This window comes from Bicyclus anynana, chromosome 5 (genome assembly GCF_947172395.1).
Source record: "Bicyclus anynana chromosome 5, ilBicAnyn1.1, whole genome shotgun sequence".
NCBI lineage: Eukaryota > Metazoa > Arthropoda > Insecta > Lepidoptera > Nymphalidae > Bicyclus > Bicyclus anynana.
In genome coordinates, this window is record NC_069087.1 from 17,597,147 (window position 1) to 17,618,261 (window position 21,115).

Genomic DNA, 21,115 nt, shown 5'->3' on the forward strand with positions numbered 1-21,115 from the left:
GTCACAGTTGATGTTTAGCACTTGGGCTACTATTGATCCCGATATTCCCGAACAAGATCGGTATCTACGCGGGTGAAACCACGGGGCACAGCTAGTACATAAGAAATAAGTTAAGGGTGTTTAGTGGGACTTTGATGCCAACTTTGGGTCCGCCAGTCATAAAATTAAACTAAGAAATTGAAGAAAACTAGATTCAAATTTAGGCTTTTATCACGAGGAAAGTATTTTAAATTCCTATTCTGATCCTTAAAAAACGTCTGACAACTCTCTCCGGGCAGTAGGTATTACACTAAGAAGTTTTTAAGCCGTGCTCGCATCCTGCATAATTTAGCGTGTGTACGCAAGTACTCAGCAAACTTGCTAAGTAGTTGAGATATTGTCTTCTACCTGCTACCTGCATGATGTCGTGAGTAAACACACTCAACGTCCCATTATAGCTGACTAGCTGATACCCGCGACTTTGTCCGCGTAATATTAAGTTTACCATAAATCGTGTTCATTCCAAATTTCAACCAAATCCATTCAGTAGTTTTAACGTGAAACAGTAACAAATGTCCATAACAAACAGCATAACCATCAGCTTTTTACAAATCTCGCGGAAATCATTTTTTTTTTTTTGCGGGATAAAATAATCTATCAGAATTTCCAATTTTAAGGAATTCGGTTCAGTAATAGGGGCATGAACGTGTAACAAACATCCCAAACATCCATACAAACTTTCGCGTTTATAATATTAGTAGGAAGTAGGATTAGATATTTTGTGCACTAATCCTATCCTTCGATCACTTTGGCCAAGTCGAGCAAAGTCTGACTTGGCCAAAAGTGAAAGTGAGTGAGTGATTCTAAATAGGTCAGAAAACCAAACATATGATGTTTGGATATCGTTGTGGTGGTGGTAAGTGGTGTGGATTTTCATCCTTCTCCTACCAAGTTAGCCCGCTTCCATCTTAAATTGCATCTTCACTTACCGTCAGGTGAGATTGTCAAGGGCTAACTTGTAAAAAATCATAAAAAATATATAATAAGTGAGAAAACTATTTATAACATATTTCGTAAGGTTAGGTTCAATGTGTTAGAACGAGAACACATATCTTATAGCGAGATTGGATTTATTAATGACAAAAAATCTTGGAGGTATTTTGATCGGTTTTCATATTCACACAAAATTATGTTATCACAATAAAATGTTGAGTTTATTGCCCGTTCTTCTCAGCAGAACCTGTCTTGCGAGCCAATGATAGAGTATCTAAAAATAGTCATACCTACTTGATGTTTCAAAAGTGCTTGTAAACATCAAGTGAATGAATTTTGATTTGATTTAATACATCCCATGTTTGGCTACGGGTCCCTAAAAATGGCGTCATCAAATATTCCATCGCGCCAGTAAAATCAATTTGACTCAATTTAGCTGAAACTCTTTCAGCTGAATCGGGGATGAAGTGCAAATAGCATTCTGAGGCATTAATAATTCGATGCCACGTAGCGAATGGCTTCCACCTTATCCCCGTGGGGTTTATGCTATTACACTAGGAAAAACTTTGATCTCGCAATGCTTGATACTATTTGTTCAAATAAAACGATGAACTGTCGGTTAACTCGACGAGGACTTCTCTATTAGTATTCCTAATTATTATAAAGAGGAAAGATTTGCTTGTCTGTTTATTTGATTGAATAAGCTCTAAAATTACTAAACCGATTTGAAAACTTCTTACACTGTCGAGAAGCTACATTATCCCCGAGTGTTAAATGCTATATTTTATCCCCGTATTCCTACGGGAACCGGACTTGCACCTACACCCTCCGAATATCCAGGCTCATATCCACTGGCTAAGTATATACAATATGCACAATTACATTTACATTGCAAACAATGCAATATATCCATAATCGAATGCAAACAAAAATTGTCTCCGCAGAACGTAGACTCCGACTATTCCTACTTCTGGTCGGAATACACATCAATAATTCCAGATGGCCGATGCAGCGACAGAGGACTGTGGAGTGCATTTCATACAGAATTTGTAAGACGCGATTCGACAATTTGCGACTCAATTCTGAACACTGCCACGGGACGTATAATAGCAAGGTGCACAAATATAGTTTTCCTTACAAAAAATATATTATAGAGCTTCAGAGCTTTAATACATCAACTATTATAAGTGGAGTTCACCCGACAGGTCTCGAGTTCGATCCCCGCCTGTTAGACTATTGTCGTAACCTATCATCTCTTTGCAAATTAATTTGTGACCAAACTATCATAGTAGAGTCAAATATTATTAACAAACCCACTCTAACCCTCATTGGAACAGCATGTTGGATCTAAGCTCTAAACATCCCTCTTTTATTTATTGTATAACTATTTTTTTATTTTTGGCTGGTGGGAGACTTCGGCCGCGTGGCTAGTTACCACCCTACCGGCAAAAAAAAAACTGCTTATTAAGCGGGCAATAAACTCAACAGTAAAGAAAAAACATTTGGTTAGTAACAACTTTTGATGGTCAATAACGAGCTTATTAAAAATTGTTGCTAACCAGCTGTTTTTTTTACTGTTGCTTAATTAGTAGTTATACAGTTTAACAGCCACAAGGTCCTACAAATTGCGTGGTACGTTATCTCGTTCAGAAGCTTAGAAACTTTCATTTCCGGGTAACTCAGTTAGCTACCAGAATCAAGAATTTTCGTAAATAAAAAAGTTGGTCGTCTCATCGAGATGAAGTTACGTACGAAAAATTAACTTGTTACTAATCAGTTGTACATTCTACGGATCCCTGACTATAATGGTAAAATGGATAACAGATACATAACTTGAATTTCAATAAACATCCCATGAGACGTATACTTTTTATTTACCATTCATTCGTACACATAAACTTCCACTACAGTATAACCTGCTTCTATTCAATATTCAATAACAGTAGTTAACACCATACAAGTATTTTATCAAGAATACAAAGTAATAAAGTAGTTTCAGTTTGACAAAGTAGACTCGCTAAATTACTTACTGTATGGGAGGCTTTACAACTTTTCCCTTCCTGCAAAGTTCTCACATTAAGTCCTGTGACATCGCACCTGCATGTTCCGATATTCTTTTATAACTAACTTAAGCTGTTGCAAAGATCACAAAGTTCAACCGTCCAGTATCTACTTTGCTGCTTAAGGTAGCGCTAGCCAAGAATTTCCCAAGGCTCCTTAGTATATTGAAAATTCTAGTTACATTTTTGTTAAGGCTGCGCTAATCTACAGTCTAATCACTCGGTCAGATAAGGACCTATTCTACATCAATGCACTAGCCCCTACTCCAAATTGGCATACGAATAAACAAAATAATGTTTAAATGACGAATTATTAGCTAATTTTCGTTACATTCCGATAATAATTAATACATTGTAATGGACACAGTTTTGTGAAGTTCTCAAATGTTTATAAAAATTCCTTTTTTTTTTAAGATTTTTATTTAAAGTCAAACTTTTTTTTTCTAGATATGACCAATATTCCATCACTCTCCAACTAGTCGGGAAAGACTGTGTTAGGAGTGGGTACGACAATAGACCAACGGGGCGGGGACCGAACCACCACCCCTCCGTGATGAGTCCGACCGCTCTAACGAGCTATTGAGGCTTTACTTTAGTATAATATTGTATTGCTTTTTAGTATTAATATATTGACTATTGTGAACATTCTCAAATGTTCACAAAAAGTGTACGTTCCTTTAATTTGCTTATAATATTTTAAACTAGGGCTCTACCAAACGCTTTAATGAAAAAAGGTTCTTAACGAGTACTAAGGTCTACCAAACGCTTTAACGAAAAAAGGTTCTTAACGAGTACTAAGATCTACCAAACGCTTTAACGAAAAAAGGTTCTTAACGAGTACTAAGGTCTACCAAAACGCTTTAACGAAAAAAGGTTCTTAACGAGTACTAAGGGTAGGCAGTAAATGTGATTTAGTATATATTACCTATAGTTATTTACAGCCTAATAGTCCAATTTTATTTATTTCAAAGTAATTCTGTGTATGCGCTGAATATTGTTGTGCTGGCTATGAAAATTATTATAACACCAGAGCTCTTCTGGGAAAAATATTTTTAAAGATAATAAACTCATTTAATAGTTGATTTTATAAAGGCTCAATAAAGTCCCTTTTGACGGGCCCAAGTGGACACTTACAATTTCACCAGGGACTCTTCAACTTGTAATTCAAGTTAACGACAAATTGGTTATTTAACGGAATTGTTCTCTACGAATCGTTTCGTTTCTTTGTGGTGTTTACCAAAGATGACGTAAAATATAGAACGAATCGTATCGAAATATCGATCCAATAAAAATATAAAGGCGTTTGAATATTAGCCTTTAACCGACCGTTATTTATGAGTTCTAAAAATATAGTAGGGTTTTTTTATTTTTTTTTTTTATTTTTTTCTCGAATTTTTAGATTGTGATTTAATATTATTCTAACCATTGAAAATCTGTAATTGGCTATAACATATAGGAAATTGTATACTTAATTTTAGTTTTGGTAACGCTGTTGATTTTTCTTCATCTATATCTATACTAATCTATACTTCTATACTAATATTATAAAAAGGTAAAGTTTGTAAGTTTGTCACATTTTTTAAATGGGGTAATCTTCGGATCTACTGGTCCAATTTCAAAAATTCTTTCACCAGTAGAATACTACATTATCGGGGAGTGCTATAGGCTATATTTTATATTAGTATGATATATATTCGCCGAGTTAACACAGTTTTTGTCATACAGGTCGGACCGAAAATCCTCTTAAGCAGACTTATTCGCATGCGCTGCCTTAACCATTGTGTAAAATTGAAATTAATGTATGGAGGCTTTATGTATCTTTAAAAGTTCTACAAAAAAGTCCGCGACACCATATATCTATCTCCTATATATTAGCAGATATAGTACCTTTTGTGTTTTAAAAATTATAAATTTTATATACTTAGGTTTGCGTCATTATTTATGCTACTTAACTTAAATCCTTATCAAAATAAATTATTTAATAATCACAAGGATATTATGGAGATAAGATTTGCCCTTTATAGTATGTTAATTAGCTAAATAGTTTCGGAGATAATACAAAATTTCTAAAAGACGCAGAAATTCCGCTACATGACGCCCCGCGCTTTCAATTACGTAGTTCCCGTTCCTGTGTGAATATGGGAATCAAACATAGCCTATGACACTCGCAAATAACGTAGCTTTCTATTGGTAAAACAATCTTTCAAATCGGTCCAGTAGATCCACAGATTATAATTTTAGCATAGAAGTCTCTATTTTCCTTTGTCATCGCACCACGCTCATAGGGCTGGACCGATTTTGCTAAGGGTAGGGGTAAGGTAGGGATGGTAAAGGGTAGGGTAGGGTAGGCTACAGGTAGGGTAGGGGTTGTGTAAGGGTAGGGTAGGGGTAAAGGTAGGGTAGAGGTAGGGTGGGCAGGGTGGGCAGGGTAGAGGAGTGTACGCCTAGGTTAGGGGTAGGGTAGGGGTAGGGTCTACCCCTATCCTAGGGGTAGGGAAAGGGAAGATTACGGGTAGGGTAGGGGTAGGATACAGTTAGGGTACGGGTAGGGTAGGAGTAGGGTAGAGGTATGTGTGCCTTTTTTTTGACCGGGCATCACGCTGAAACTACAAAATGAATTCAAATGATACTTAAGACGATTTGAGACCATAATACGTAGAAGGATAATAGGATACTTTTTGTCGCGAAAACAAAATCAGAAATGGGTGAAGTAGGGGTAGAAAGTTTGTACGGAAAGTTCTTAATTTTTCTAGGTACATTTGTAAATGTAAAATGATAAGTGGACTATTTATTAGGTATAAGTTATAAAACTTGCAAAATAGAATGTGAAATAGGGGTTGAAAGTTGACATCGATTTTTACGCGGACGAAGTCGCGGGCGTCCGCTAGTATAAGTATAAAAACAAAACATTATTAAAAATTTATAAAAAAATTTATTATTATTATTATTATTATTAATGTTAAGCGATTAATTTAAAATTCAAACAAACATTTCAATCTTAATCATTTTAATAAATTTGGATGTTTGTTTTAATTAACACGTGGGTATAAAATTAGTGATGTGACCTTAAACACTGTCCATAACAATCACACATTGTTATTGCACTCTAATTATAGCGCCCTAAGGTTGATTATACTTGTGGTATTCGAATTATTTGGACTTCGGAGGTACACGCGCTACCCTTGTGGATGTTATTCCGAGTATGATGTTTGATAACGGTCCGATTGCATCACAGAATATAGAAAAATCTACGCTTGGATTGCATAGTACACCGCCCTAAGGCGAAATTTAGTCGGCGCTATAACAAGTTCAAATCATATAAAAGATAGAACCAGCAAGGGACATGCATCAGTTACTTTTGGAACTAACAACAACACAGACCACAATGTTCAAGCTGGTGGTGTTGTCTGCTGCGCTCGCTGTAGCGTCCGCTAGCCCCAGCGGTCTCCTGGGACTGGGAGGCTTGATCTCCCCATGGAACGCCGCCATCGCCGCGCCGCTGGCTGCTCCGATAGCTTCGCCGCTAGCGCTGTCTCTCGTTGCGCCCCTTGCAGCTCTGGCCCCCATTGGCGCGCCCAACTACAGAGGCCCGCTGTCTCTGGCTCCCGGCCAGCCCGCCAACATCTTGGGCGCTGACGGCAGGCCCCTGGACACGCTCAGCGTAAACCTGGACCGTGCGGCTCACCTCACCGCGAAGGCTATTGAAGGCAGCGGTCACTTGCTCAAGAAGAGGTCCATCGGCGCTCCCTTGGCGTTGGCTGCTCCATTAGCCGCCTCTCCTCTGATCGCGTCTCCGTTAGCCGCCTCTCCTTTGATCGCGTCTCCGTTGGCCGCTGCCCGTTTGGCCGCGTCTCCTTTGGCCGCCGCTAACTTGGCTGCAGCCCAGTTGGCCGGTGCTGGTGTGATTGCTGCTCCTGGTCTCGCTCTATCTGCTCCTGGTCTCGCTCTATCTGCCCCTGGACTAGCTCTATCTGCCCCAGGACTTGCTCTGCCTGCTCCTGGACTTGCTCTTTCTGCTCCCCTCGGTATCGCTTCACCTTTGGGTTTGGGTCAAGTGTTGCTGAAATGAAATCTAAGAAATATGTGATAACCTAATTAAAATGACTTACCAATATTTTTTGTTTCACTATCTTCGAATCCCAAATTAATTCTCCGACTGTAGCTCCTTCGTATAACTTTCATCTGTCTACGTCAAACAGTCTAGGTTTCGTGATGAAGAAGATTACGTTATAATTATTATACTTCGTTAATTAAGGGTCTGGACCCTTAAACCTGATTTTGAAACCATTCCAAGGACACCACAGTTCAAACTTAATAGTTGCCTACCTTATTTTAACTTTTATCAAATAACACAGGGTCTGTGTTTATGTGTTTATTAATAACTTTGTGTAACATTAGTGGATATACACTAAAACCTTATATTGTTAGTAATTCTTAAGTCACTGGATTTCATATTCACTATTAATTTATTGTTAAATTATGTTGAAACTATTATTAGGATGAAATCCTATTAATATTTTATTTATTATTATAAACGCGAAAGTTTGTATGGATGTTTGTTACTCTTAAAAGCCGCTGTTACTGAAGCGATTTGGCTGAAATTTGGAATTGAAATAGATTTTACTCTACATTAACACATTGGCTTTTCATTTCGGAAATGATACATGATTACCGCGGGATTTGTGAAAAACTGAATTCCAGGCGTCCGCTAGTAATAAATAAATTAAATTAACACAGATCCATAAAATTTAGCTAGGACAGCCAGTTCTTGAACTTCAGAACATTGTAATACCTTTTTGTGTGACTAATAAACGATTTATTATAAAAAACAAACCGACATTTTACTTTTTTCCGATTCTTTATTTTTAATTGTATATGTATATTTTATTATTTTTTTTTGTTTTCTGTGTATTTTCGTGTGTGTGTGCAATAAAATAATTTTCTTTCTCTAGGTAACACGCATTGGATCAATGAAGTAAGAGGGTCTGAGTCTAAAGCTCAACATTCCTATCCTATTAAAAGAAGACTTGCACTGTTAAATATAATAAGTGCATACATACAGCGCTTAAAAGCAACTAACTACATATAATAATTTAAAGAACGTAGACAATGTTTTAATTTTTTTTCCCAATTTTCCAAGCTTAACCAACGTGGAAAGTTCCTGCCACAGTAGACAGTAGAGCCAGTTCAGTTTTCTTTATGAGAGTGAGCCCGGTAGAGTTTCAAAGCCTCCCGTATCGTGCATAAATTAAAGTGTACTTTGTCAACTTAGCGCTAACTTGGACATTCATGCGAGTACCCCATTGTACCAGGACGTGAGGACTTGCAACGTTTCGCTAAGTTTTTGAACTAAAAGTATATGAGAGAGGAACTTTGCATTCGCATGGCTTAATTTAACAATTGAATCCGTTAGTTTTAGGATTTTTATTTTCATTTATTTATTTTAAACTAGCAGACGCCTCGAGTTTTTATCTGCGTAGTTCCCGTTTTCGTAAGAATACAGAGATAGAATATAGCCTATGACACTCACAAATAATGTGACTTTCTAGTGATAAAATAATTTTCAAAATCGATCCTGAGATCCCTGAGATTTTTCATCTAATTACGTTCTTAATTGATTTTGAATTATAATCTCATTTATAAACATCTAGACAATCTTAGTTTATTATGTATTAATTAGTTAATATTGACCTTATTTACCCGAATGTGTCATAATTTTTTTTTTCTTTACAAGTTAGCCATTGACTACAATCTCACCTAATGGTAAGTGATGATGTAATCTTAGATGGAAGCGGGCTAACTTGTTAGGAGGAGGATGAAAATCCACACTAATTTCGGGTTCTACACGACATCGTACCGGAACGCTAAATCGCTTGGCGGTACGTATTTGTCGGTAGGGTGGTAAAGCCTCCCACCAGCCGAATTTGATATGTATATTTCATATCATCATCATCATCATATCAGCCGATGGACGTCCACTGCAGGACATAGGCCTTTTGTAGGGACTTCCAAACATCACGATACTGAGCCGCCTGCATCCAGCGAATCCCTGCGATTCGCTTGATGTCGTCAGTCCACCTGGTGGGGGGTCGGCCAACACTGCGCTTACTAGTGCGGGGTCGCCATTCCAGCACTTTGGGACCCCAACGTCCATCGGCTCTTCGAACTATGTGCCCCGCCCATTGCCACTTCAGCTTCGCAACTCGTTGAGCTATGTCGGTGACTTTGGTTCTTCTGCGGATCTCCTCATTTCTGATTCGATCACGCAGAGATACTCCTAACATAGCTCGTTCCATCGCCCGCTGTGTGACTCTAAGCCTTCTTATGAGGCCCATAGTTAGCGACCAAGTCTCGGAACCATAGGTCATCACTGGCAACACGCACTGTTCGAAGACTTTTGTCTTCATGCACTGAGGAATTTCGGACGAAAAGATGTCGCGAAGCTTCCCGAATGCAGCCCAGCCGAGTTGGATTCGACGGTTCACCTCTTTCTCGAAATTGGACCTACCTAACTGGATCATATGTCCTAGGTATATGTATTCGTCTACAATTTCGAGTGCAGCGTTCTCAACTATAACTGGGTGGAGCGATACATGAGCATTACACATTATTTTTGTTTTGCCCATGTTCATTTTCAGGCCCACCTGTTGAGAAACGCTGCTGAGGTCATTGAGCATGGTACTAAGGTCATCCAGAGTCTGTGCCATGATGACTACATCATCCGCGAACCGCAGTTGAGTGATGTACTCGCCATTGATGTTGATGCCAAGTCCGCTCCAGTCCAGAAGCTTAAAGACGTCTTCCAGTGCGGCGGTAAATAGCTTCGGAGAGATCACATCTCCCTGACGCACTCCTCGCTGCAACTGGATTGGCCTCGTAGTCTGATCCTGAATACGGACTGACATAGTGGCGTTTTCGTACAAGCACTTCAACGCTTGGATATACCTGTAATCAATTCGGCATCTCTGCAATGACCTTAGCACAGCCCAGGTTTCCACCGAATCGAAGGCTTTCTCATAGTCCACAAACGCTAAGCAAAGTGGCTGGTTATACTCGTGAGTCTTCTGTATAACCTGCCGCAGCGTATGGATGTGGTCTATGGTACTAAAGCCTTTTCGGAAACCGGCTTGTTCGGGAGGCTGGAAGTCGTCAAACCTATTAGCGAGACGATTCGTAATGACTCTCGAGAACAATTTGTAAACATGGCTTAGCAGCGAGATGGGTCTGTAATTCTTCAGCAAGGTGTTGTCACCTTTTTTGAAGAACAGAACCACCACGCTCCTATGCCACGCCTCAGGCGTCGTGCCCTCGTGAATGACGGAATTGAACAATCGCTGAAGGACTTTAAGTATCGGTTTTCCACCCGCTTTCAGGAGTTCTGCTGTGATTCCGTCCTCACCTGGCGCCTTATTGTTCTTCAGGTGTTTGAGAGCCACACTAATCTCGTATAGGCTGACGTCCGGGATATCTTCGGTATAGTGTCGGGTCAACTTGGCTCTGGGGTCTTTAGCCAAATTGGCAACAGGCTGCTGAGTAGTCGTGTATAGCTGTCCATAGAACTTCTCGACCTCACTTAATAATCGGGCTTGGAAGAAATTAGATTACCGTGTTCGGTCTTCAAACGCGTCAGCTGCCTCTGTCCAATAGACAGATCTCTGGCGAAAACTTTCGAGCCTCGATTATTTTCAATCGCATTTTTAATACGCTCGGTATTGAAATTTCGCAAGTCGCTGGTTTGCGACTTAGAGATCTGTCTACTGATTTGTCGGTATTTTGACGCATCTGCTGAAGACTGTAATCTCATTTCTTGCCTCTCTTCCATGAGTTTAAGTGTTTGGTCCGAGAACTTTTTGGTTCTTTTCGCACGGTGGGTCTTATAGAACTTAGACCCAACGGAATGGACAGTTTCCACGAACCTGTTGTTCAGATCGTCCACAGTTTCGCAATTTGCTAGGCAATCAAAGCGGTTCTGCAGTTCTAGTTGAAAGGACTCGGGGTTTTGAATATGGGCACGAGTAGGTCGGAGCGTAGACTTCACCAGTCGATACCGTTCCAGCTGAATGTTGATATTCAACGTGCCTCTAACCATTCGGTGATCGCTACCGGTTTTCACCCTATGGATCACAGAAACATCGTTGAATATTTGCCGTCTGGTAGACAAGATAAAGTCGATCTCGTTTTTCGTGGAACCATCGGGGCTCATCCAGGTCCATTTCCTGTGTGGTGGCTTCTTGAAGAAGGAGTTCATCATAAAGAGGCCCTCCTTCTCCATGAAGTCAGCCAACATTTGGCCCCTATCGTTCCGTTGCCCATATCCAAATCGTCCCACTTTCAACTCTGAACCGCTACGTTCGCCCAGCTTTGCGTTAAAATCCCCCATCACAACATTGTAATAAGAGTTTGAGGCATGTATGGCTTTAGAAATATCCTCATACAATACCTCTACCTCCTCGTCGGGATGTGTCGAGGTCGGTGCGTAAACCTGTATAACCTTCAACGAATACCGTTTGGTAATTCGGAGGACCAGGAACGCTACCCTGCTCGACACACTCTCGACTTTTACAACATTGTTCACGAGGGACTTGTGAACGATAAATCCGACACCACCCTGGGACTGTTGGTCGCCCTCCCGGTAGTAGAGCATGTTGCCGGATTCAAGGATTATCGAGCCCTCCCCCTCTCTTCGGACTTCAGACAATCCTATGATATCCCAGTGCAACTTGCTCATAACTTCTTCCAGCTCGATGACCTTTTCGTCGGACCTCAAAGTGCGTGCGTTGTATGTTGCCAGGTCTAGTCGTCGGGGTTGGCAGCGGAATCTCTGCCGGAGATTCTTAACACCCCTTGCCCCGCCGTTACCATAACCGCTGCCAGAGCCAGGAATAGCGGGGCTGCCGGGGACTAGGGGCTGTGTTTTGTTTTTGCCGTCCATACAAAGTTTTGCCCAGTACTGACCACGCTGGGCATGCGGGTTGGTCAGCGCAGTGCTAGATTACTCGCGCCGGTGTCGCTGCTGCCCGACACCGGCCTGAGGCATTTCGTAATCTAGCCTGTGGGAATGGATATACCGCCATTCGTCGGTCGCCAGAGCCTCGTCGGTCCATCTGCAGGGTGCACCACGAGCAGGTGAGGTTGGCAGTTGGGGAGACTGACTGGTACTAGCCTCCCCCTTACACCCCATATATTTCATATATACATATTAAATTCGGCTATTTAATAGGTTTGAATATACATATCAATTTAATATGTATATTCAAACCTAGTCATCATCCCCATTTCTGAAAGCAGTCTAACAAAATGATCCTATAGGTACAGAATACAGGTTCCATTTCCAAAATAGAAAGAACTAACCTCCGACATCACTCCACCGTTCGTACCGTACTTACGTCCCAACATATTCCCGTAACTTTAAATTTGGTATCGAATGCATTCCCCGGGGACCCAGTCTATCTGCGACATCGAATTATTGATGCATGCCCCGCACTGGAGTAGGTTTGAAATTTTGTATGCAAAGGAAATACAGGTGGATTTTTAGAAGTTCATCTTTACATTCGCTACAATAATAACTGTTGATTTTCTCTTGTAATCTCTATAACTTGAAATATCTTTCAAGTTGAAATATTTATGTATTTATGTTTATTGATTGTAGGTACGAAGGTTGTTTGAAAAAGAAGTCCTGGTCTCGATTTCCAGATGTAGTCAATTTAGGATTTAATATTTTCAAATATTTAAGGTTTTCGTGCGATTACATTTATAATAATATCTACCAACTTGTTGCAAATTATCTATCGAAAAATAATACTTAATATAATATCCACAGTTCTTGACCACGACCAGACAAAGATACAGATACCCAAGCTATAAAAATCCACATCAGACAGACTTTAATGATAAAAATTAAAATAATTAATAACAACAAATATCAGGCACTAGCTAACGCCGCGCAGTTTCACCCGCGTGGTTCCCGTTCCCGTGTAGGAATACGGGGATAATATATTCCCTTCAAAAATTCCTCGATAAATGGACTATCTAACACTGAAAGAATTTTACAAATCGGACCAGTAGTTCCTGAGATTAGCGTGTTCAAGCAAACTCTTCAGCTTTATAATATTAGTATAGACAACGTAATTTCCTAGACACGGGGTGTATTGCAATGAACTACCAATTGTTGGAGAAAAAGGAAAAATCGACTCAGAAACCAAAATATCGTCATCAGTAGCCTGAAAGATAAGGCTACAGAACCCAATTCCGTAGCCTCTAAAGCTGTCTAATGGACTATCAATAGCCACTAACCCGGTGTACTATTGAAATAGGAACAGGAATGCAAATACAAATGGGACGCAATCGATTTCTGTTCCAGCATCATCGGATGCAGCGACCCGCGACAGCGCGTCCCGGTGGATTCGAACAGAATCCGTCCATTTGCCGCGCGCGGGAATTATTGATGCTCCCTATCTCCGCATCATGCAGGCCACTTCGCACCTTATCCCCGATATAGACGGAAGAAAGTTTCGGAGGAAATTGTAACGCTACATACATGTAGCGTTGTAGCGATGTCGGCTTGTAGCCAACGACGTAGGGAATTATTGATGCTCCCTAACCCCGCATCATGCAGGCCACTTCGCACCTTATCCCCGATATAGTCGGAAGAAAGTTCCGGAGGAAATTGTAACGCTACATACATGTAGCGTTGTAGCGATGTGGGCTTGTAGCCAACGACGTAGGGAATTACTGATGCTCCCTATCCCCGCATGATGCAGGCCACTTCGCACCTTCCCCCGATATAGTCGGAGGAAAGTTTCGGAGGAAAGTTTCGGAGGAAAGTTTCGGAGGAAATTGTAACGCTACATCGATGTAGCGTTGTAGCGATGTGGGCTTGTAGCCAACGACGTATGTACTATACAGGTTGCTGGGGAGTATTTCCCATAATCTCAAGGTGTTGACACACGCCTTTATCTATCCTTGCATATTAAAACTTTAAAAGACATGTCCCAAAATGGGCCTTTAGTATTTATAATTTTTAAACAGGTCGACAGTATTTTTTACGGATAGAAGATACAAATTGCTGTTGGGGAAAATAATTTTCAGAATTTTCGGAACCCGCATTAATTAGATAAATATTTTTTTTTGTTTCACTCCCTTGTTTACAAATTAAACATAGACAATACAGTAAGAGTTCAAAACAGCCAATTAAAACACTGGAATTGAATTCATATCCGGTGTAAGATGTCAATGTCATGTAATATTGTCAAATGTCAATAAGACACAAGCTAAAAAGGAACATTACATCGTAGACAGAGAAGCATTAAACAAAAAAAACTTTTATGAAAATATAATCTAGCCTATAGCCTTCCTCGATAAATGGGTTATCTACCACTGAAAGTATTTTCCAAATCGGACCAGTAGTTCCTGAGATTAGCGCGTTCAATCAAACAAGCAAACAAACTCTTCCGCTTTATAATATTAGTATAGAATTATGTACTTAATATTTATAAATATATTCAACTTCCGTGTTCCACTCTCAAAACATGACCCTAAATCCCTAAATCTGTCAGCGGTCCGCCCCGAGAACAAAAGGGAAAGTCAAATAAATGTACACAGCACTCCACCCCGTAAATAATGTAACAGATCAGACGAATGACAAACAAACATTAACCCTCATTGTAGGTTTATCGTTTCCAAAATCTTTCAGATGTTCTATAAGGGCAGGTGTTAGGTACTTTGATTTTTTTTTTTTTTCTGTCTGAGTAGGTGCCGATAGCTCCCTGCGGAACCACTACGGCGTCACCGGGGGAGTCACGGTCACTACTTTGAGGAGTTCTTCGTTAACAGTGAATAATTGGTTTATTTTGCCAGTCTTCATGAAATATCAACAAATGCAAGCGACAACATCGAATGTGGGTTGATAATAACAACCTTGTCGGAAACCTTTCAGGGGTCATATTTGGCATAAAAGCTTGAAGATGGGTTGGAAAACGTCTCATCAGTATGGTTCGTCTCATTCATAGTTTTGTCCGACTCACCATAAATAATCACATACACTAAAGTGTTGTTCAGATAGCATGGGCACGGTGACAGCCGCCTGTACGACGTTCGTACTAATATCGTGAATCGCGGCAAAAATTTCAAGAGTGAAACGAACTGTCACCCGTACCATCGTACATGAAACGAACTGTAAGTTTGAACAGTATGGTCATAAATGAATATTTTAGCTGGTGGGAGGCTTCGGCCGTAGTTACCACCCAACCGACAAAGACGTACTGCCAAGCGTTCCGATATGATATCGTGTAGAAACCGAAAGGGGTGTGGATTTACATCCTCCTCCGCTTCCATCTTAGATTGTATCATCACTTATCATCAGGTGAGATTGTAGTCAAGGGCTAACTTGTAAAGAATAAAAAAAGGCTCAAGGATTATAAAAGAAAAAACATACTCTTGAAAGTACACGTTAACTCAACAAATGTTTTGTTAACCATTCCATCAATAGCGCAAACAAAATTCCAAATTCAAAACGCTAGCAACTAAGTAAAGAGTATAAAAACTTTTGAAAGCAACGTTTTTACAGGGTTCCGAGGGTTAAATGGATTGGTCCACTTACTTGATTAGTTTTGAGTTTAACGCCCACGATTTGGATTGATTCACACAAACCAACGGCGCTGACGAATAGCAGTAAAGGGATGATTGTGCGACATTAATTAATTAGTCATATTAATAACTAGCGGACGCCCGCGACTTCGATCGCGTGAAATTCTGTTTTTCACAAATCCCGCGGGATCAGCTATCAGTTCACAAATCGGTTCAACCGTTCCAGAGATATAGCCCGGACAAACAGAAAGATAGACAGACCAAAATTTTATAAAATATATATATATATGTTTATATATAATAAAACATACCTAATCAAGGATTAGGTATGTTTTATTATAGTCAATAGCTTTAAGCACTTATTGTGCATAGCTTTAAGCACAGTTATTTTGAATATATTGTATATATCTAGCTCATGTTATATGGATTTACAAGACGGAGGTCCTGGTTTCGATTCCCGGCTAGGCCGGTTAAGATTTTCTTAAATAGTCCAGGTCTGGCTTGAGAGGCTTCGGCCGTAGCTAGCTACCACCCTACCGGGAAAGACGTAGCGCCAAGCGATTTAGCGGTCTGGTACGATGTCGTGCAGAAACCGAAATGGGTGTGGTTTTACATCCTCCTCCTAACAAGTTAGCCCACTTCCATCTTAGATTGTGACGATGTGTACGATGTGTACACAGAGCATCATCACTTATCATCAGGTGAGATTGTAGTCAAGGGCTAACTTGTAAAGAATAAAAAAAAAGGCTCAAGGATTATAAAAGAAAAAACATACTCTTGAAAGTACACGTTAACTCAACAAATGTTTTGTTAACAATTTCATCAATAGCGCAAACAAAATTCCAAATTCAAAACGCTAGCAACTAAGTAAAGAGTATAAAAACTTTTGAAAGCAACGTTTTTACAGGGTTCCGAGGGTAAATGGATTGGTCCACTTACTTGATTAGTTTTGAGTTTAACGCCCACGATTTGGATTGATTCACATAAACTAACAGCGCTGACAAATAGCAGTAAAGGGATGATTGTGCAACATCAATTAATTAGTGATATTAATAACTATAGGACGCCCGCGACTTCGAACGCGTGAAATTCTGTTTTTCACAAATCTCCCGGGATAATAAGTAGCCTATATGTTGCTCCATAACCTCCTTTATCTTCCTGTGAAAGTCCCATAAAAATTGGTTCAGCCGTTTTAGAGATTAGCCCGGACAAACAGGCAGACCAAATTTTTAAAAAGCTCGATTATGTTTTATTATCGTATCCATATAAGCACTTATTGTGTAAATACAGTTATTTTGAAATCACAGAGATATACTTTAATTTTATTTATATGTACTAATTAGCTGCAATAGCTATATTATATATCTAGATAATTTTATGTGGATTTACAAGACGGAGGTCCTGGTTTCGATCTGGGCCTATTAAGGTTTTCTTAACTGGTCCAAGACTGGCTCGTGCGAGGCTTCGGCCTTAGCTACCACCACCCTACAACCCTACCGGTAAAGACGTACCGCCAAGCGATTTAGTGTTCCGGTATGATGTCGTGCAGAAACCGATTTTCCTCCTACGCCTAACAAGTTAGCCCGCTTCCATTTTAGATTGCATCACTTATCATGAGGCGAGATTGCAGTCATGAGCTTGTAAAGAATAAAAAAAAACTCCAGTTGAAAACAAAAAACCCATTCAATATAAAATTGTTGCCTGTCTATCTGTTCATGTATCTCCGACAGGTAGTAATCTTCACAGACAATATGAATGAAATCCACAGCACGTATTCGCAGCTCTAGGACGTTCGCACAAAGACAAAATCTATAAACAATTAGCACCATTCAAATTGGATCGTGTGTGAGATCTGAATACTAATCAAGATATCGATAATTCGATACACGAAGCGTGTTCCGTACTACGTTCTGTGAGCGATTTATCTGGTATCGCATGATATAGCTCCCTTCATAGCGAGATCATCTATATTCTATACATTATCATCATTAAAGCCACAGTCAAAATACATTTATTTTATTTAGGCTTACTACATAATCCGTTTTGAAACGTCATGTTATTAGATAATGGTAATAATAAAAGTATAGAAAACTTAAAATTTAAGTTACGAGGATTACAAACGCGCCTTGGTCCGAGAAAGAAGATATTAAAAAACATCATTCATCATTTATCATTATTAGCACATATTTGGCTCACTGCTGAGCTCGAATCTCCTCTCAGAATGAGAGAGGTTAGGCCACCACGCTGGCCCAATGCGGATTGGCAGACTTCAGAATTAAAAAAGTTGTCAGGTATGCAGGTTTCCTCACGATGTTTTTCTTTCACCTTTTGAGACACGTGAATCGGAGGCAGAGGTATCCACTGAGCTATCACGGCTCTCTATTAAATAACACATGCTTTTAATTTACTCGAAAAGAACCTTAATAGACGATAGGAAATCCGCGGTGAAAGCTATATAATAATATAGCTTCGCATTAGTTGTATGTTGCGTGAATGCGAATCAGTATTCCATGTGTAATCCCTTCAAAGGGCATTATAATACGTTATATTAGCAGTGCCGTGTTAATTTGAGTTTACGATCATTGAAATATATTACCGAATGTTATTATGATGAGCTTATAAAACAGAGAGGTGCAGGTTCGATATCTAGCTATTTTATGATATTTTATATTATTTTATGAATTGAATATTAAATGTAACACTAATGTAAACTACAAAATAATATAACTGCTTTTATTACACAATTTGAATAAAAGCAGTTACATTAATAAATAGAACTAAAATGGGGCAAAATAAATTTAATTTAATCTACTTATTTATAATTTGTTTGTACACCACAATAACGAACAAAAGAAATGTTGTTATCAATACCGCAATTTTTTCAAAAACTTCATTAATCAGACATGAAAGACGTTTTCGTTGTTTAAATGAATATTTTTCAGGAGAGGTTTTAAACTTTAAGGCTGTCTGTTTTAAATTTAAAAAATGTAGTAAGCAGGTTTATTTGGTTTTCAATTTACATTCGAATATACATAAAAACACAGTTTTATTATAAATTAAATGAAAATAATACATGCTAGGGTTAAGTAAGTTAAGTAAAGAGTCATGGAAAAAAAATATAGAAACATAGAAGGAGTCAATGATTAAAAAATAAAAAACCCGACTGCCTAACCTGGTCGCACCTAGTTATCCGCCTCGCGTATTTTGTATAGCGATTATTAGATAACGTTTTTCTTATTGTAGGTTTTTTTAATATGGTCGAGATATACCATTTTGAAATTCTCTGGATAAGCCCTTGAATTTGGTGGGTATCAAATTATAATAATATATAATAATTATATATATCAATATTCGAAAAAAACAATATTCACCTCGAGTCTATACATCTACGTCTCACAATCGTCGTGTAGGATTTTTTATAATTTCGCCTATGTAAGTACACTTGGGTTATTAAAATAAAGACTATTACAATACATACATACTTACATACATACAAGATACGCGCGAAAAACTTCCCTTCTTGCAGCCGGGTAAAAAGTTTAAAGAAGCATCGTTATATTAATTAATGAAGCATAAATATTGACTAAACTCACCTAAACTGACTGCTGTTTGAACACAAGCAATTAACATCAAGACAGCTACTGTAACAAAAAATAAAAATAATGAAGTTGCACTTTCTATTGATGCAGTTACTTAACTGCAGAAAGTATTGCGTAATTAACTAAATGTGTAATGAGACTTCAGAAAAAAATAATATTTAAAATATTTTTTCAAATAACAAGATTCAGAAAATGTAAAAATATTTACTTTTGTTAAAAAAGTTATATTTTTTTGTTATTTACAAGTCTCTTTGACTTCAATATTTATTATATTCAAACTTAAAAAAAACCAGGTCCAGTAAACCTATATAAATAATTTTAAAATTTATATTTTATTTAAATTCGTTGTTTAAAAGAATATGCCAGGAAATATTTTACATATTACTAAACTTTACGAATTATTAATTTAGTGTAACAATTTGAATATCTTTTTAAATAATTTTGTATTTAAATTTTTTTTTTCTCACAAAATATAGAATTTCAAGTTACTGGTAATTGCATATAAAAATAGTTACTAAACTCTATACACTATTTAAAATAATTTTACCTATAAATAATTGAAAAGAAATGAATTAAAAACAAATTGCGTAAAAAAGAACAAATAATACCTCGCGCGATCATTTTGGCGGGAAATTCCGCAACGAGCGTGCGTCTCCCCCTACGTTCGGAGGAAAACTGCCGCGGAAATCGGAAGACCTTCCCTTAGACGCATGAATATTTACTTAGTACAGTTGAACTTTGAATATTAAATCTTCTGAACTTTATGCATGATACCTTTATAAATTCAGTTAGTATAAAAAATTGCCTTTTGCTCTAACATCCATTTCATCTCTTACCAAATTTCATCAATCAAAAGTTTTGCCATGAAAAAGAAAAACAGCGATACTTTTGCGGTTCTAATATGAGTAAGGATAAATTGTGACATTTATTTTAAACTAGCGGACGCCCGCGACTTCGTCTGCGTGAAACCCTACTACTACGCCTACCCCTACCCTATCCTACCCCTACCATACCCCTACCCTACCCCTATATTTTATACCCTAACCTGTTTTTGTCTGGAAGTGTCATGGTTTAATGAAATATTAAAATAATTGTGTTTGACAGTGAAAATTATTAATTTCTTGATGACAAGCTGAATAAGGAAGTTTGTAAATACAAGTAGCATTTATAATTTAGATAAGATATCTTACAGGTTGTAAAATTGATTGTCTGAAATATTAGGTATGTGTATTTCTTTCTTTGCTAGTCTACCTTCAATAACTAACGGCGAAAAAATTCCCGGTTATCGTATATATAGGGTATAAATATAGGATATTTTCGAGGTTATATTGATAAAACTTCAAGTTATGATTATATCTACTCGTGCGAAAATAAATTACTTATATTTTGATCTAACTAATGAATAAAATAGTCATACTTTAACTACACAAATACAATTAAAATTAGAAAGTAATCATCTGTAAACCATTCTAGCTTTATCGAACTCCAAAAACTTAATAGAAATATAAAGAAATTACCACTTACCGGCAGTTTTCATATTTACTCAACAACTTTAGAACATGTTGTAATAAAATTAACTATGAACAAATTTAAGGAAATCATACAGCGAAAGTTTGTTTGTTTTGTTTTCATTCTATGATTTATTTTGTTTTGAAAACTTTTTTGACATTCCGAAAACAAGTTCTCAACTTGTCAAGTTAATTTTTTTTCTATATTCTTTCCCGTAGGGAAAAGGCAAAGGTATTACCTTGTCAAGTTAAAATAATCTTCTTTAATCTATGAGTAAAAAGTGTATTCGTAGTTGTCAGCTTTGACCTTCGACCATTAAAAACAGGACCTGCCTCTCTAACTATTACCCCTCTGGCAAAGATCAAAAATCAATGATCTAACGCGCTTATA

At 38.2% G+C, this 21,115-nt stretch overlaps 2 protein-coding genes across 6 annotated transcripts in view; one reads left to right on the plus strand and one right to left on the minus strand.

Moving 5' to 3' along the window:
• LOC112051151 (beta-1,3-glucosyltransferase) overlaps window positions 1-20,916 on the minus strand; it is a 34,911-nt gene extending 13,995 nt beyond the window's left edge. The window contains exons 1-2 of one of the 5 annotated variants that reach the window (XM_024089676.2): window positions 20,741-20,916; window positions 19,211-19,255 (exon numbers count right to left, since the gene is read on the minus strand). In XM_024089676.2, coding sequence (XP_023945444.2) covers window positions 19,211-19,255; window positions 20,741-20,753 — 58 coding nt within the window. In that variant the 5' untranslated portion in view covers window positions 20,754-20,916. Of the gene's footprint in view, window positions 1-19,210; window positions 19,259-19,824; window positions 19,897-20,740 lie in introns of those variants that run through there. The other 4 variants (XM_024089660.2, XM_024089668.2, XM_024089686.2 and 1 more) reach the window with 4 other exon arrangements.
• LOC112044915 (cuticle protein 16.5-like) lies at window positions 5,627-8,197 on the plus strand. The gene has a single exon (XM_024080921.2). The coding sequence runs from the start codon at window positions 6,376-6,378 to the stop codon at window positions 7,099-7,101; it is 726 nt and encodes a 241-aa protein (XP_023936689.2). The 5' UTR covers window positions 5,627-6,375; the 3' UTR covers window positions 7,102-8,197.
• Window positions 20,917-21,115: the final 199 nt, after the last annotated feature.

What these genes read in the sequence shown, in the direction of transcription:
- LOC112044915 (XM_024080921.2), top strand. Translation starts at nt 6,376, where the DNA reads ATGCATCAGTTACTTTTGGAACTAACAACAACACAGACCACAATGTTC.